Source organism: Musa acuminata, chromosome BXJ3-11, assembly GCF_036884655.1.
Source record: "Musa acuminata AAA Group cultivar baxijiao chromosome BXJ3-11, Cavendish_Baxijiao_AAA, whole genome shotgun sequence".
NCBI lineage: Eukaryota > Viridiplantae > Streptophyta > Magnoliopsida > Zingiberales > Musaceae > Musa > Musa acuminata.
In genome coordinates this window covers 32,537,233-32,553,552 of record NC_088359.1, presented here as the reverse complement: position 1 = coordinate 32,553,552, position 16,320 = coordinate 32,537,233, and the positions used below count along the sequence as shown (strand labels likewise).

Sequence of the window (16,320 nt, the reverse complement as noted above, 5' to 3'; positions counted from 1 at the left end):
CTGCTGATGAAAAAAGAAACTCACTCCAAGTTCAGCCATAACCCCCCACCGTGATCATCATAATTTACCACAACAATATTACCTCTGCCAGAATAGCACACACAGTTGCATCACATGCTTTTTAATCCCGAAGACCAAGTTCGAGCTCTAGCTCATCATCCTCTTCAAATAGTCGCAACAGACGAGCATGTTGCTCCTCCCTCTTCTTTTTCTGCCAGAGCTTGAAAAGTAATACAGAACAAAGCACAACTCCTGCAACGACCAAGCATATGAAAAATACTTCCCGGTCCATTTTACTGGAACTAGAGGGCCTAGTCTCATCTTTTACTACATTTGAACTTGATGGATCATCAGCCAGACCTACAACAAATAGAAAGGTTAAGTCAGGCACAAATGGAAAATGAGGATATCTAAGTAAAGATGAAAGAGAAAGTAGGATAACACATTAAGATTATAAGATTCACTGGACAAATATTTAGGAGAATTTAAGCATCTGACAACTTTTTAGTAGAAGTGAATCCTGAGGTTTGGCCCATTAGGGAACGCCTGGTGGTCAAAATCAAGGAATTAATTTCTTCAGGCATACCTTGTGGCAACAGTATGTGCTGCTGGCACATTATAGCATGCGTTATGTGGTCACGAGCATGAGTCAACAATATGCAAAAGTTGTGTGCCGAATAGACCCATGTAGCATAGCATGTCATAGGCATCATGCCTCAACACACGCAATAATATAAGATATGGTCCAAACAACCATTTTTGTTGGAGTGTATAGAGCATAGCAATATAAGATTGAAGAATAAATAAGTTGACCTACTAATGAAAGCAGTCCTAACCCGAGATACCTAAACTGGAACCTTATGATAAAAAAAATCCAAGCTTGTTTAATTTACAAGTGAATTAGTTTGATTTGGTTTAGACAAGTCTGAATCACTGAAAACCAACTTTCACATGTTAGAATCGATACTGTCAACATCTATAATTCTCAGGATTATGGTCTAAGAAATGATGGTGCAATGTTAATACAACATAATTATCAACATGAGGCCTTTGGATCACACAACGAGCCAACATTAACACTATCAGGTATCTCTCTATCTATTGTAAAATTTATTTAAATTTGTGAGCCAAATGAAAAGAGGAAGAATGTATGGCTGGAAGAGCATTTGACAAAGATAACATGGCAAGTAACCATTAACAGTATCATACTTATTCAACCTCAGAAAATCACCCTCAGATATAATGAAGGTTGGAAAAAAAGATAATGTTGAAAAAAGAAAACTAATACACTACTTAATATGTACACTTTGAGAAATTATCCATGGTTTCAGAACTAATACTAGAACAAAGTCCTAGGGAGGGAGAGTTCAAAATTACTCAAACTAACTGAGTTAGATCCTTTCGAAACGTTAGCTAATGCAACTCAATAACTAAGATATTGATATTTTACTTTTGTGTTTTCCTATGAGATTGGTCTGCAATAGCATGTGTCTGTATATTAAAAAATGGTGATTGCAAAATTTTGGTTTTCTAACTTTGAACAAGATAAAAACCCTATGACAACACTATATAAATATTTTTCGTTTGTATGTTTTCATTAGTAATGACATATATCTTTAATTGAAAATTCGACAAAAAGAAACTTAGTCTAGAAATTTTAGTTTCTGATCCTCCCATATTTTTAACATTAACGTCTGTTCCAATAGCATGAATCTTATGTCTTCAGCCTTAATTCCATCAGATCACTACCAACAATGAGTTAAATCTAAGGCTCAGAGTTTCCTATATAGAAAAAAACCAAAAAGCTTCAGTTGTCTTTCATATATTTCAGAATAAAGTTTCTTGCAGTCCGAATTGAACTCTTAATCCCCTGTCTCCAAATAGAATCCAAAACGAACATGAAACCTTATGAAAATTCAATTCCTAATTATTAAATCAACGAAACCAAACAAAAGCCTGCCAAACTAAACCCTTTCAAATTCTATAAAAGCGTGCATTTTCCATTGGACCTGGAAATTGCTTATGTAGTCTAAAAAAAAATCCTATAATTCAAAAGTAACCTGAGAAAGACACGCAAGTTGGCCCAACATTAACCTAACGAATAGGTAACCTGAGATCCAAGAGCTGATCTGATCCACAAGAGGGACGAAGATCCAGTTGCGTGTGTTTTCCATGAGATCTCAAAATGAGAGGATCTCAGCTACCGACTTTGGATCGGAGATCAAGGACAAGAGCGGACCTGAGAGCGACTGAAGAGAGATCGCGGCGAGGACGAGGAGGAGTCGCTTCTTCGATCGCCCACCGGTTTCTTCGTCCATCCCTCCTCGCTTCGCGCTCTGCTGCGACCGCGCTGGCGTTCTGCTTCGGTCGTGCGTGGCGAAATGGAGATTTCGAGCAGACAAGATTGACAAGGAAAATAGAAACCGTGTTGCAAATTATTGGTGAATCGATCCGACCCGATTTGACGTGAACATCCATTTGGATCCGAATGGCAAAAGTACTAGATCCGATTATATATATATATATATATATATCCTCATTTTGTTTATTACTAATATTTCAAGGGGACATAATTCATGTTTATAATAATAGTATCCTAAATAATTCTTGAAAGTACAAACATAACTAAAAGCGTTTTCTAATGTAATATTCTTTAATATTGCATTTAATATTACAAATTTAAAATGACTAAATTTGTTTAAATTTTGTGGGCCGGCCCATGTCTAATGTCAATGTAGCAATTGGGCTATATCGGGCCAGGAGGAGCCATGCCCCCCTTTACACCTCAAGCCTCGCCCTTATCCATCACTTCTCACTCTGCTCCCCCATCTCCGCCATTCCTCTTATCCTCCCTCGGCCTGTCATGCGCTGACGCATATTTATTCGTGATCGCGTCCCTAATATAATAAGGATTCGGGGAAGGACGATACTTCGTGGATCGGCCATGGACGTGTGGGCTCTCAACCTCAAGACCGCAGGAGGGTTATTCGTCCTTGGGGCGACCAGGAAGCACGATAGGGGGGGCTTGATGGCGCTGCGGTGGGCCGCCGCCGGGTGGAGGGTCGTCGGCGGCGATGATTCCCTCTCCGGAGGGATCGAGGTTCGTGTGAGACTGAGGAGGTCTAGTTCGTCTGCGTCCGGGATCCGGTCGGTTGTGGTGAGGGCCAGCGGAAAGAAGAAGAACGACCACGGAAACCACTCTTCTTCTGGTAAAAGCCTCTGCTTTTCTCTCGTTTCTACTACTTGATTTGGGTTCTTGCGTCGTTTGTCGGTGATCTGCTGATAAATATCCAACTCTTTCTGATTTCGTTTTGGATTGCGTATAAAAAGGACTTTTTTGAGGCTATTTGTTGGATTGCTAGAACAATCGTGCCACTTATAAATATGAATGCTGTGGGTAGTGGAAATTTGATGTCCTGATTTGTTTGTATTAGTTCTCTGTGCTATCAAATAACTGGTGGGAGGATCTTAAATTTAGATCAGAAAGACCATGATTGTGTTTATAAGAAAAGGCAAATTATTTTTCTTCGTAAATTTACCAGTTTCTAATGTTTCACACACACACACACACACACACACATATATATATATAGTCACATGCACTATGCTAGTATATATATATATATATGTATATGTATACATATATACATATATGTATACATACATACATATATGTATACATACATACATATATGTATACATACATACATATATATATATATATATATATGTATATATATATTGTTTAAGATCTTAGTATTGCTGTTGGTATTTTTGTGTAATTTTCAATTTCTCCTTTATCTGTTTCTCCAGATTCTTCAGATCTGTAGTCACATGCACTATGCTACATTTTGAGAAATAAATGGCCTGCTGTGACTTCCATTCCTTTGGTCTAATTGATTCTCAAAACAATCTAAAGTGTATGGTATATATCACAAAAATGTTGGTTGGATCAGTTCTTGCATCAAACAAAACTAGCAGAATCTTGTCTTTAAGAATGTTCTGAAGAAGGCAGTTAGACTATTTTTTGTTTTGTGTAAAACAGCATTCAACATTCCTAGACAAGTACACTTGCGTAAAAAGAGTGTCATTGATGGTTACCACATGTCAATGCAGAACTTGAGAACAGATGGTTCAATGCACAAAAGACATGCAATAATAGCTGGTTCAAAAGGTAAAGTCTAGGAATTCTCAGTTGTTTATGAACATTCATCTCAGTATCCTTATGTCTGAACTTAGCTGCAAGACCATGATTCTGAATCTTAAGATGAGACTGATATTGGAAAGCAAGAACATGCAATTTTAAAGAAATAGCAAGGATAATTGAAATCACCCGTTTTGTGAAGTGTGATAGAGAGAAGCCCATACAGTATGCCACTGCAATCTTAGTCATTTGAAGTCTTACAATATCTGTTGACTTATGTCAATCATTGAAAAGCTGTGTTTTGGTAGATGTTTACAATGCTTTATAAACTCACAAATCATTTGTTTAGCAGGGAATAGTGATTCTTCAGTTCCTGAAGAAGATGGTCTTGATGGAAACATTCCACATTACAACAAATCAAAATTCGATGACTCCACTATGTCCAATCATTCATTGTCAGATTGGCGAGATTTCAGAGCAAATCTTGTTGCCCAGGAGCAGGTGAGTAAAAAAAAACTAATGCAAGTAGCACATCGTCCAATCAAAATTGTTGTTGTAGGTGTTGATGTTAATGACTGATCTTGGCTGGCATGACATATGTCACATGATATGCAACGCCAGAATTCACTTAAACTTTGTGGTATGAATCTTGATTTGCTATTTCATTTATGTTAAACTATTAAAAATATATGTAAGTTGTCATTACTAATCAATTATTTACAATTTTGGGTATTGTTTGGTGTGTCAATACTTTATTATTGAAGGATTCTATATTCCAATCTTGGATGGTAACACTCTATATTTACATGGAGATATTACTGCATTATTTGGTCAATCAATCTTATGTTTTAATCATGCTGAGGACTATGCTTACTTAGATACTGGAACTGTAAGACTTATATCATGCTATTTTTTATTGTTAAAGCTTTTCCTGATCTAACAACAAACCTACAATTCAACTCACAAGTAGAATTGAAGAACCACTTGGAGGACTAAACTGATTTCTTAGTCTCTTTTGAGTCTTCCACGGTATCAAGAGATAGCTGAAATGGTTAAACATTGCAGGTGGTCCATCCATTTCATGCTCTAGGCATCAGTCACTAGTACTACAAAATTAAAAAAGATATGTAAAATTCTTTTGTTAGTACTACATCAAAATATAAAAATATATGTAAAATGCTTTTGGTACTGCAAATTGTTATCGATAGGGATACAAGCAATTAAATTGAGAAGAAGTTGACATTTTATTGAAGAAAATCTACACTTTTGCACGAGACATGTGAAATCGAATTAGATGAGAACAGAACATCAAATGTTCATTTGCATAAGGTGAATAAATTTTGGGTGTTCATGTTATTAAAGAGTCTAAATAACAACATCAGTTGTTTCTCTATTTTTACTAGGATTTGGTAGAATTATCTAGTTGCTGTTGGATCTTTCTAGTTGTTTCTTGTATAAACTTTGGGTTGTTTGGTGTAGAATTCAACCTAAACCAAATTTTGTCGTTATTAGATGGAAATGTGTTTTAGCCAATTCATGCTATTGAGTATCGTTGCATGCAATATAATTGTAGTATCTTAATTTTAATCAAGGGATAATTTTATAATTTGACTTAATGGGTGGAATCTTGGGGTAGGTAGGCCCTTCTCCCTCTATATTTACAGCCACCATCCTCTCATGATGATTGTGGTAGAGAGCATGACTTTGGATAAGGTAGAGAAGATGACATTAGGGTCGAGTAGGAGGGAGATAGGGATCTGAATCCAGTGTTTTACTCATCTTCTATAGAGGATAATATGATATTATGAGGTATGTGTATAAATCGTTGATCTTTTTCAACTCGCATATAGAATAATATGATATTATGATATGGTGATTCATTTACTTTTGTTTTTTTCTTGCATTTGAAGTTATTTCGCTTCTTTATTACCATAAATTTTTTGATTCAGACCTAAGATCATAATTTCATCCATATCTAAGATCATGATAAAGAAGGAAAATAACTTCAAATGTAAAAGAAAAAACAACATAAATGAATCCATATATAATATCATATTATTTATATAAAAGATGAGAAAGATAAAAGGGATTCGGGTTATTACATCATAATATCATATTATTGTATATAGGAGAAAAAAGATAAAGGATTTGGATCATATTACATTTGTCTCTTGCTGGTGATCTCTAATGCCGTCTTCTCCTCGGTAGTTGCACTATTTTCTATGATCAGGAGGGAGGGTGGTTGTAAATATGGAAGGAATAGGGTTAATCCTAATCCTAAATTTCACTTATTAAGTCTAATTACAAAATTACTCCTTAATTAAAATTATGGTATTACAAGAAGTACTAAAGGTCGTGCCCCAATCATTTGCTTATAAAAGTCTCATTGAAATTATGGCTTAATCTCAATTTTAGAAACCCTGTTATTCATTCTCTATATGAACAAAAAATTCATATTCATTGTTAGCTGTTTTATTGGAACATGTAGACCTTGATGCAGGGTTGCTTGTATGCTTTTATTTAGAATAGAAATTGAGTTCCAAGAGCTTAGAGTATGATAATTATAAACCTGATTGGCAATCTGCCACTTAGACATTGTGTAATTAGTTAGTTGTAAATGGACAAATCAGTGATTTTAATGCCATCTGATCGTTCTGATGGTGTCTATTCTGAGCTCGCCCAATTTGCAAAATACAAATTGATTTGTGTTGCCTTTGGTCCATTTTCTTCTTAAACAGGGATCAGTATTATTATCAAGGGGTTGACTGCAATGGTATATATATATATATATATATATAGCTTGCTGATGTAAAATGATATTATGTCTGTTATTGTCAGCCTGAGTTGCTTGAAACTTGGTGGGGAATTTAGGCAAGTAGCCTTTCAACTTGATTTTTCAGGAGCAACTTATCGACTCTGGCACTGCTTGCAAGGACACGGCCTCAATTGAGCCACCCCAACGGCTTGGTCTGAAGTGGGCACACTCTATTCCTGTACCGGAGACTGGATGTGTATTAGTTGCCACAGAAAAGCTTGATGGAGTCCCCAGCTTCGAGAGAACTGTTGTCCTTCTTCTCAGATTAGGATCGAGAGACCCTAGAGATGGTCCCTTTGGAGTCATTCTGAACCGGCCTCTGCATAGGAAGATCAAGGACATGAAACCATCAAACCCTAACCTTGCAACCATCTTCGCAGACTGTTCTGTTCATTTTGGGGGACCGCTTGAGGCTAACATGTTCCTGTCGAGGATGGGCGTTGGAGCACCGCTTCCAGGTCTTGAGGAGGTGATCTCAGGTGTTTGCTTTGGTGGAAGGAACAGCCTCGGTGAAGTTGCTGCGCTCGTCAAAAAAGGAGTGCTGAGGCCTCAAGATTTTAGATTCTTTGTGGGCTACGCCGGCTGGCAGTTTGATCAGTTATTGGATGAGATCGAGTCCGACTACTGGGTTGTCGCCGCCTGCAGCTCACATCTGATCGACGGAGCAACTGTGGGTGGTCCTTCATCAAACTTGTGGGAGGAGATTTTGCAGCTCATGGGAGGACAATATTCCGATTTGAGCAGGAAGCCAAAACAAGATAACTCCTAAGAGATTTATTTGTGATGCATTAAGCAAAGGTTACAAGTGAGCTATCTGTACAGGATTTGCTTAAACACAAGTAACTGTTGTCAATTTTCTGTTGCCTTTTCAAATAAAAAGATGTACATAGTGTCTTTGTTTTTACTATGGGAGAAAGAGAAATAAAACGTTGTGAGCCTTCCACATAAATTCTTCTTTGGTTAGGCTTAGTGGATAAATAAATCAAGAAAATATGATCAGCAACATAGTTTCCATTTTGAATTCATAAGGTGTGTTATTATTTGCTGGTTTGTCAGACAAGTAATGTTCAATATCTGTGAAAATAACTAACTATACTGCAAGAAAAAAAATCATATAGAAGGATGCCAAAGTCGATAAGTTTGAGCTTCCACTGGGGCCAAAAATTGACGGAAGAACGGATCACGGTTAAGTGCATTTCTCAAATTGATAGTAGTCCACTTGTGGTAGACTACTACTACTACTACTACGAGTACAAATCGATCGCTTCGATACATATAGAAACAATCATCTTTAAGAGAGTCTTATATGATTAGTTTGTTATTGAACAGTTTTCATCAAACAAAGAAAAAAAAAAAAAAAGGGTTTGTCTGTTTATTAATTCACAATGAAACCTTTTTGCATCAATTTTACCATAAACTGAACTTCCTACGACCCGAAGAGTATCTTCGATTAAATTCTAAATAACGACAACATCAAGTAATGCATCACAAACTCTTCAACGAAAAAGGCATAAATCATAGCTTTTAAGTTACATACTCTTCAATCACATTGTTCACATACACTACTACATTAGTCATTGATTTGAGAATAAATTTCATAGTTGGAAAATGATAAAGCATAACAACAATAATAACTTTGTGCACATACGAAAGTGTCAACTAATTTAGTTGGCAAAGACATTGATAGTATATCGCTGAAATCGAATCCCACTTTTGTCACTTACCCTTAAAAAAAAAGCTTTGTGGATATATTATACTTGTTAAGCTTATAATGACCAATCATAATTATTTGCTTGTGCACATATCACCTGAATAAAACAAACCCTAAAGTGACAACAAATTAGAAACATCAGATTTATATTCAGATGATTAAAATGAAACCCAAGAATGCTTTTTAACATTAAAAAAAAGTGTCAATAAGCATCCATATAACTATCCCCTAAATATCTATTATAATACCTAGAATTGGTACATTGTGTGATTCCAGATCTATTCAATGTTGAATTAGCTAGTAACATAAGAGAAAAGTTACAATTTAGTGAGAAATTACCTTTGCTAATCTGGTGATAAAGCTGCAGCAAAATGACCAGTTTCTCTTGGTAAGCTCACATCTGATTTTTCTTGCTGCAAACAGATGGGAAAGAATATCATAACTGGATTCAATGGTATTGGTTTGGTTTCATGCATTTCACATTTTTTTTTTTTTTTTTACTTGTTAAACAATGTCCTGCATTAGGATTTCCACTATGCATCATTAGGATAACTTAGGCAATCAGGCACGGTTCAAATTGAGAATAAGCTCCAAAATGAGGTCATTGGGTCAGAAAAGGATCTAAATTAAAGAACAGGAATGATACTCACAGCATCTTTCAAATAACTCCACTTATCATGTCCCTCGTCAAAGTTGCATTTGCTGATCCGCCGCCCTTTTGGACTTGCAAACTATGGGTGGAGTGATCCGCGGGACTGATGGTATCTCCAGTAGAACAGTCATGCTTCAGCAGAAACACCAGTGCCATGCATTGAAGCCCATCTACGGATGATCCCACGTTCTTCCTTATTGTCGTGAAGAAGGGATAAACCGATCACCAATAGTCGCCACAAGAGCAGAAGCCTTCCCTCATATGGTGGAAGCAATTGGCATCTCTCAGCACGATGGTCCTCTCGTACACCTTGGCGACCAGCTTGAGGGTCGTGTGGCAGTCGCCGCACACCCGGAGGTTCTTGTACACCCGGATGGGCTTCCCTCGTGGGACACTGATGAGAGCCCAGGCCACGGCCAGCCTCTCACTGTGGTGCGCTAGCCCAGCGGCCTTCTCCTCCTCCCCTTCGTCATGCAGGGCGAACCCCGTGTCCGCTGTGTGCCCCTCCTCTTCTATCCTCTGCATCATCTCCCCCACCTTGGCGAAGATCTCTGCAGCCCGCTCGTGCTCCCGCTCCCCCGCCCGAAACACGTGCACGGCTCCGTCCTGCTCCATCCAGCTCCGCCCGGGCTCCTTGCTCACCCCACGAGCCCTCATCAGAGACCTGACCCGTGCCACGTCGCCCCACCGCCCCGCCGCAGAGTACACGTTCGAAAGCATCACGTACGGCACTGCGTCCGCCGGTGCCAGCTCGAAGAGCCGCTCCGCCGCTCGCTCCGCTAGCCCCGCATTCCGGTGCACCCGACACGCCGCCAGTAGTGCCTTCCACACCGTCGCATCCGGTTTGCCGCTCATCCCCTCCAGCAGATCGACCGCCTCCTCCACCCGCCCGGACCGGCCCAGCAGATCGATCATGCACGCGTAGTGCTCCGGCCCGGGGGCTATACCGTAGACCTTCTTCATCGATTCGAAATGAGCTCGACCGGGCTCGACCAGACCGGCGTGGCTGCACGAGAATAGCAATCCGATGAAGGTCACGTAGTCCGGCCGGACCCCGGCCTCGAGCATCTCGTCGTAGAGACGGAGGGAATCCCTGCCCCGCCCATTCTGGGCGCATCCCACGATCAGAGCGGTCCACGTGATGGCATCGCGGCGGGGCGAGGCGTCGAACACCGCGCAGGCATCGTTGATGGACCCGCTCCTGGCGTACATGGTGATCAACGAGTTGGAAACCGAGAGGAACGTGTCGACGCCGCGCCGTGCGCTCGCGGCGTGCACCTGCCGGCCCAGCTCCAGAGCGGTCGAACCCGCGCAGGAACTCAGCACCCCTGCCGTGGCGAACTCGTCCGGATCGACCCCATGGGCGCGCATATCGGAGTAAAGTTGGAGGGCCACGTCGTGCGACCCCTGGCGGGCGAGGCCCATGAGCAGTGAGGTCCACGTCACAACGTCCCTCCTTGGCATTCGGTCGAACACTCCTTGGGCGCAGTTGAGGCTCCCCAGCTTGCCGTACATGTCCACCAAGGCGTTCGCCACGTGCATATGGGAATCGAAGCCGCTCAGTAGGACTAGGCAGTGGATGCATCCGCCGGTGCCCAAGTCGCCCATGTAGGCGGCGGAATTCAGGGCGGAGGGGTAGGTGAACTCGTCCAACGCGAGGCCCCGGCGGTGCATTTCGGCGAACAAGCATAGTGCATCCGCGTGCAACGAGCCACGCGTACAGTTAACGATCAGGGCGTTCCACGAGATCGGGTCGCCCGAGTCCGATGACTCGAGGACCCGCTTGGCGCTGCCGAGGTCGGCGCAGTTGGAGTAGAGGCTAACAAGCGAGCTCTGGACGAAGGGATTGGAGCAGAAGCCGGCCCGGACTGCACAGCCGTGAACCTGGCGGCCGAAGCGAATCGCTCTCTCGGAAGCGCAGGCGGAGAGGACGGTCGGAAGAGTGAAATGGTTGGGCTCGACGGCCCCCGCCCGCATGCTGCGGAACCGCTCCATGGCGCTGCGGGCGTCGCCGTTCTGGACGAGACCCGCGATAAGAGTGGACCAGAGGACGCGATTGGATAAGGCCGAGGGCTGGGCAGAGTCGAAGACGAGGGCAGCGGCGGCGAGACGGTGGCAAGCGGAGTACATGTCGACGAGGCGCGCGGCAACGAGGGGGTTGCTGGCGAGGGAGGAGGTAAGGGCGAGGGCATGGGCTTGCTGCCCGGGGCGGAGGAGGGAGGCGGCGGAGCAGGCGCGGAGGGCCGCGGAGAGGGAGTAGGGATCGGCGAACGCATGGAGAAGCGAAAAGGTGCGGCGCAGAAGAAGGACGGAGGAGGAGATGGCGGTGGGACGATGCAAGGGGTGGCGAAGGGGCATTTTGGTCGAACGGAGGGCGGGAATTGGGGTCGGGATCTATTTAACGATCTTGCTATTGTTCTTTATGTGAAAGAGGTGCCTTTACCTCACTCACTCATTTGGTAAAAAGCAATTACTAGTGTTTTTTTGTAGGTAAATTATCCAAATATATGTAGTTTTTCATAAAAATGAACGATTACATGATTTTATTTTTTTGTTAATGTCAATTTTACTCTAAAGGTGCTTCACATTTACCCCTTTCTCCTTCCAATAATACATTGTGTATGCATTTTGGATTTGCCTTGTAACTATTTAGGTGTCTCTTATGTCCTGTAATGAATACTCCCGAACTCCACAAACAGTGGAAGGAATTCCCATACGGTATATGCAAAGTCTCCATATAATGTCGGTCTTTCTTGACCGTCCGATGCTCGTAACACTATACAGCACCGTCGGATCCTTCCTTAATCTGCTACCGGAATCGCACAAACATAAACAGAAAAAGAACAACGTTTTCTAATATGGTCGTTTAACACCACAGAACAAAAACAAAGCCAAAATCGAGAGAACATGTTTTTAAGAAACCAGAGTGGTGGACGTTACAAGGCCTACCGTTACCTGACAGGCTTCGGAGGCGGCCAGCTGCACCTCGATAAGCGGCGAGAGGACGACTCCTCCGCGTGCCCAAAGCACATGCCTCGCCGGTCGCTGTAGTGGAGACCGCCCACCGCCGCCGGCTGCGGCACCCACGTCACTCGGCACCCGCCACCGCACCTGCAGACCTCGCGCAGTTTGGCCCCACATGCCCTCAGGGCCCGGCTCCCCCCGGCGGCATGAGACCCGTACGATGATGCCCCAGAGCTCTTCTGTCGGCGGAGGACGTGCTGCTCGGGGTGATTGTGGTGGTACTGGCCAGCGGCACCTTTGGCGATCTGGCTCAGCAATCCGCCGCCTCGCAGGTTGGGCGCGCTACGGACCCGATGCGTCCCTCGGCCACCGTCATTGGCGGTGAGGGCGTTGAGACGAAGGGCGAGGATGGAGGCCTGGCCGTCGATGGTGGATGTAGCTGAGGAGGAGGCGGCGGAGATGGGGCGCCAAGGGCTTCCCGGAACGCCGCCTACCTGGCGCTGGTCGTCGGCGGTGGCGCTGGCGGCGGCGAGATTGGAGGAAGGCGAGGGGAACAGGAAGAGGCGGAACCGGGGTTGCCGCGCGTTGAGGCGGTCGTACTCGTCGAGCATGTAGGCAAGGTCCTCGTCGCAGGTGACGGAGACGAGGGCTTCCACGTCCTTGGCCACCAGCTCGTACTTGATCGCTACGCAGCAGTGGAACATATCCTGGATCCTTTCCTTGAGCTCTGCTACCCACCAAATACAAGGAAAGATTATGTGTGTCTGAATCTGCGTATATACGTACATATACATCCATACATACATATAAACCTACCCGAGAAGGAGATGGAGCGTGTGACGACGAGGACGCGAGTGTCGCCGCCGACGTTCCTGAAGTGGTTGTCGGAGGGATGGGGGAGGATCTTGCCGCCGTAGCTGCAGAGGAACTTCAGGCGGTTCCTGGGGGACACCGAGGGTGAAGAGGAGGAGGAGGAGGAGGAGCCTCCTGGCGCTGTTCTCGTCATGAGCGCTAGTCTTACGGCGTGTGTGCGGCCTACGGTCCTCCCGAGACTGCTGCTGCTATTATTACGTGCAGGACTTTAGCAGCTAATAGGAATTTTATATCACATACACGAATAAAGAAAATAAAAAAAAATCGTTTAAATCCCCCACAGAATGCAGGATGCGAAAAAGATAAGGACTTGCGATCCAAAAGAACTCCACCAGCCTGAACAAGGAAACGTAACCAGATCAAATGTCCACGAGATCCCGCCCGCGGCGCGAGGGAGAAGGACAACGAACAACGGATCTAATATGGATTGGAGAGGCGCAGGAGATAGGGTCAGGCTTCACAGAGCCGACAACAGCAAAAGACCAGAGAAGCTTCACAGGATTCCAGCGGACGAACCGAACACAAACTGAACAACCACGTAAAATTCACCCGGGGAATATAAAAAGAAAAAGAAAAGGGAAAAGCTTGCCTGTTATTGATCTCGGTACCCCAAGACTTGAGGGAGGGAGATGAGACGAATGGGGACGATTTGGGAGTACATATTAAAACCCCACCGCAGGTGCACCGGGTGGGATAATTCCCTTCCGGTCCGGCCGCTGTCGCTGCTTAGATACCGATATAGATCGGGCTTCGTTTGGCCCGCTCCCTTGTAAGGCTGTGGGGTCCTTTTCTCGGAATTCAAGAACCTAGTGCGGATATTTGGTGGCATTTCTTTTATTTGGGTTGGGTGGGGATCAATCTGGGAGTGCCCATCAAGATTACGTGCGAATCTCAACAAGCACGCGGTTCCGAGGAAAGAAATTAAGCCGGAAAACAAAAAAAAGAAAATCTAACTAAGCAAGCATGATTATTCACGTTGGATGCTGCTCAAAATCTGATTTAGATTCATGTTAATGCCAGCATTCGGAAGGATCTAAATTGTGATTGGATCTCACTCGAAAGGTCCAATAGGATCGGTTGGAAGCAAACTTTCCAGTAGCGTCCCTCAATCATGGAACCGGCAGCTGAAAAGCAACTCAAGTGAAAAGACTAAAGCTCTCGACGTAAATCTAACGCCTTGTAAATAGAAATAATCCAATCAAAAAAGATATTTTCTTCTTTTTTTTTTCTCTTCTTTTTCGATCTGTGTGTGGGGTAGAGGACAAGGAGTTGCGTCTTATTAACTGCAAGACCAAAAATAAATGAGAAATTAATGTTGGACGATCAAAAACAGCAACTGCGTCTACAGAGATTAAAGATACCTAATCTTTGCACCCAAAGAGACGCCAATCTTCGTAGATCACCATTCGATTGCGCTAAGACGATGAACAACAAAATAAATTAGGTAGATTACCATTTAAAAGGTGGGCAGCTTGCCTTGATGTGCTCGAGCAGGTAGTCTCAGACAACTGAGAGTGATGACCACAGTCCAAAAGGAAGAAAACCGAGGGACGGGAAACTATTATTATTCGATCGCAAACGCCAACACAAGCATCGGAGCAAGCAAGAATTTCTTCTTTTTATTCTCTTTTTCTCCCTCTCGAAGCAAACGAAGAAAGATAGGTCTCGTTACAAAAAGATGGCATTGCCTAGAATCCAAAGATCTGTTTGCATGCCCTGAGAATATTCCCTTTCTTCTTCTTCTTCTTCTTCTTCATGGGAGATCTCAGCTGCTGCTCCTCTACAAACTCACCTTCTCCATCTCCACCATCGGTGTCATGGATCCTCCAGTACCCTCCAGCAACAGAGGAGGACCTCCTCATTGTGAAGGCCTTCCTCACCATGGTCTCGAGGATGGTCTTGCCACTAGCCCGAGAGGCAGAGGAGCAGCTCCTGCTAAGTGCTAACCCAGAGCCCGGCTGTGCCGCATCCACCTCTTGCCATGTAAAGTACTGATCATGAATCTCGACATCGGTGTCTCTCTCTTGAGCCATAGATGTGGGATATGGGTGTTCATGGCTTTCCTTTGGCTCAGGATAGAAGGTGAGGTCTGAGAAGTCTATGGAGCTGGACTTGCTTATGCAGCGATCGCTCACCCTCATCTTGCGGTACCCATTCATCATGCTTGACTACTTCGAGGAGGTGACAAAGCCTTGCGAAATTTGGCAGGCAAGGAGCTTCAGATGGAATAGGCGCGGTGATGATGGTGCAGTGGGAAGCTGGAGATTGAAATTTGGGATCAGGAAACCTGCAAGGTGGGTGGCGGAGCCAGAAATATGGATTGAGGAGGTGCATTTAAACCAAAGGGTCAAAGGGGATGCTAGCCGAAAGAACTGTGGAGAGATATAGTAAATATGTACCAACCGAAAGCTAGCCGAAAAGATAGTTCTGAGAACAACAGCAAAAAGAAAATTGACTGGGACTTGGTAAAGATGAATTACCAAGAGCCGGGAGACTTCTAAAGCGGGGAGGACTTGGCTCTGGAATGGAAGACTGGTCTTTGGAGTGCCCTCTCGAGCACACCAATGCAAAGTCAACGCCACAGAGAAAGATGAATGGGAAGAAGTTGGGGACTGTCCGTCCAACGACTCCTCCTTATTGTCCTCAGGTCTAAAGCATTGGCGCCTGGTAGTTGCCTTCCTACATGGGGAAGACTGAGTTCTGAGAGGACCGGACAGTAGCACGTTAGTGGATCGAAACATATGTTTTTTACTTCACACTAAGCATGAGAAATTTATTCTTTTCCTTCATGAAATTAACCCTTTGACAGACAGACAACTCTCCAATAGAAACCATCGTTTCTCAAAGCATGTCAAAAGGACAAAGAAAATAATTGAGGCATGGATGGCCGAAGCGATGACCATTGCGGTAAGACTCCATTTCGATTTGCTAAGTCCCCCCGTCTCAGGCAATCTTTGGACTGTCAGCTGGAGACAGACAGTGTATGGAGTCGGCTGAGCCGAAGGAATGCTCCAGAACTAAGAGGTGGGCCGGCATGCACTGGCATGACAGTCAAAGAGAACTGAATGATTTCCCAAGCAATCTGATCAATGAGAGGAATGAATGAATGAATGAATGAATATTACGGTGGCAAAAGAGAATAACTAAGAAAATTATTGTGC

The 16,320-nt window shown here is 43.7% G+C and overlaps 4 protein-coding genes and 1 long non-coding RNA gene across 6 annotated transcripts; 1 reads left to right on the top strand and 4 right to left on the bottom strand.

The window, feature by feature from the left end:
* Positions 1-121: 121 nt before the first annotated feature.
* LOC135580740 (uncharacterized) lies at positions 122-2,318 on the bottom strand. The gene is made up of 2 exons (XM_065174448.1): positions 2,240-2,318; positions 122-360 (listed from the first exon to the last, which is right to left on the bottom strand). The coding sequence occupies exons 1-2, from the start codon at positions 2,316-2,318 to the stop codon at positions 122-124; spliced, it is 318 nt and encodes a 105-aa protein (XP_065030520.1).
* A 497-nt stretch (positions 2,319-2,815) lies between these two features.
* On the top strand, positions 2,816-7,863 carry LOC135653173 (uncharacterized). Of its 2 annotated transcripts, none has more exons than XM_065174792.1 (3): positions 2,816-3,209; positions 4,497-4,645; positions 7,078-7,863. In XM_065174792.1, exons 1-3 carry the CDS (start codon positions 2,945-2,947, stop codon positions 7,726-7,728), a joined length of 1,065 nt encoding a protein of 354 aa, XP_065030864.1. In that variant the 5' UTR covers positions 2,816-2,944; the 3' UTR covers positions 7,729-7,863. The 2 variants fall into 2 exon arrangements, with proteins under 2 accessions (XP_065030864.1, XP_065030863.1); XM_065174791.1 differs by having other exon boundaries at positions 2,818-3,209; positions 7,045-7,863.
* Positions 7,864-8,310: 447 nt separating this feature from the next.
* On the bottom strand, positions 8,311-11,592 carry LOC135653172 (pentatricopeptide repeat-containing protein At4g33170-like). The gene is made up of 2 exons (XM_065174790.1): positions 9,321-11,592; positions 8,311-9,083 (listed from the first exon to the last, which is right to left on the bottom strand). Exon 1 carries the CDS (start codon positions 11,450-11,452, stop codon positions 9,545-9,547), a length of 1,908 nt encoding a protein of 635 aa, XP_065030862.1. The 5' UTR covers positions 11,453-11,592; the 3' UTR covers positions 8,311-9,083; positions 9,321-9,544.
* A 548-nt stretch (positions 11,593-12,140) lies between these two features.
* Positions 12,141-13,890, bottom strand: LOC103972687 (uncharacterized). Its single transcript, XM_009387031.3, has 2 exons — positions 13,103-13,890; positions 12,141-13,013 (listed from the first exon to the last, which is right to left on the bottom strand). The coding sequence occupies exons 1-2, from the start codon at positions 13,290-13,292 to the stop codon at positions 12,274-12,276; spliced, it is 930 nt and encodes a 309-aa protein (XP_009385306.2). The 5' UTR covers positions 13,293-13,890; the 3' UTR covers positions 12,141-12,273.
* An 803-nt stretch (positions 13,891-14,693) lies between these two features.
* On the bottom strand, positions 14,694-15,858 carry LOC103972489 (uncharacterized). Its single transcript, XR_010502137.1, has 2 exons — positions 15,640-15,858; positions 14,694-15,446 (listed from the first exon to the last, which is right to left on the bottom strand). It is a non-coding gene; the product is annotated as an uncharacterized LOC103972489 (long non-coding RNA).
* Positions 15,859-16,320: the final 462 nt, after the last annotated feature.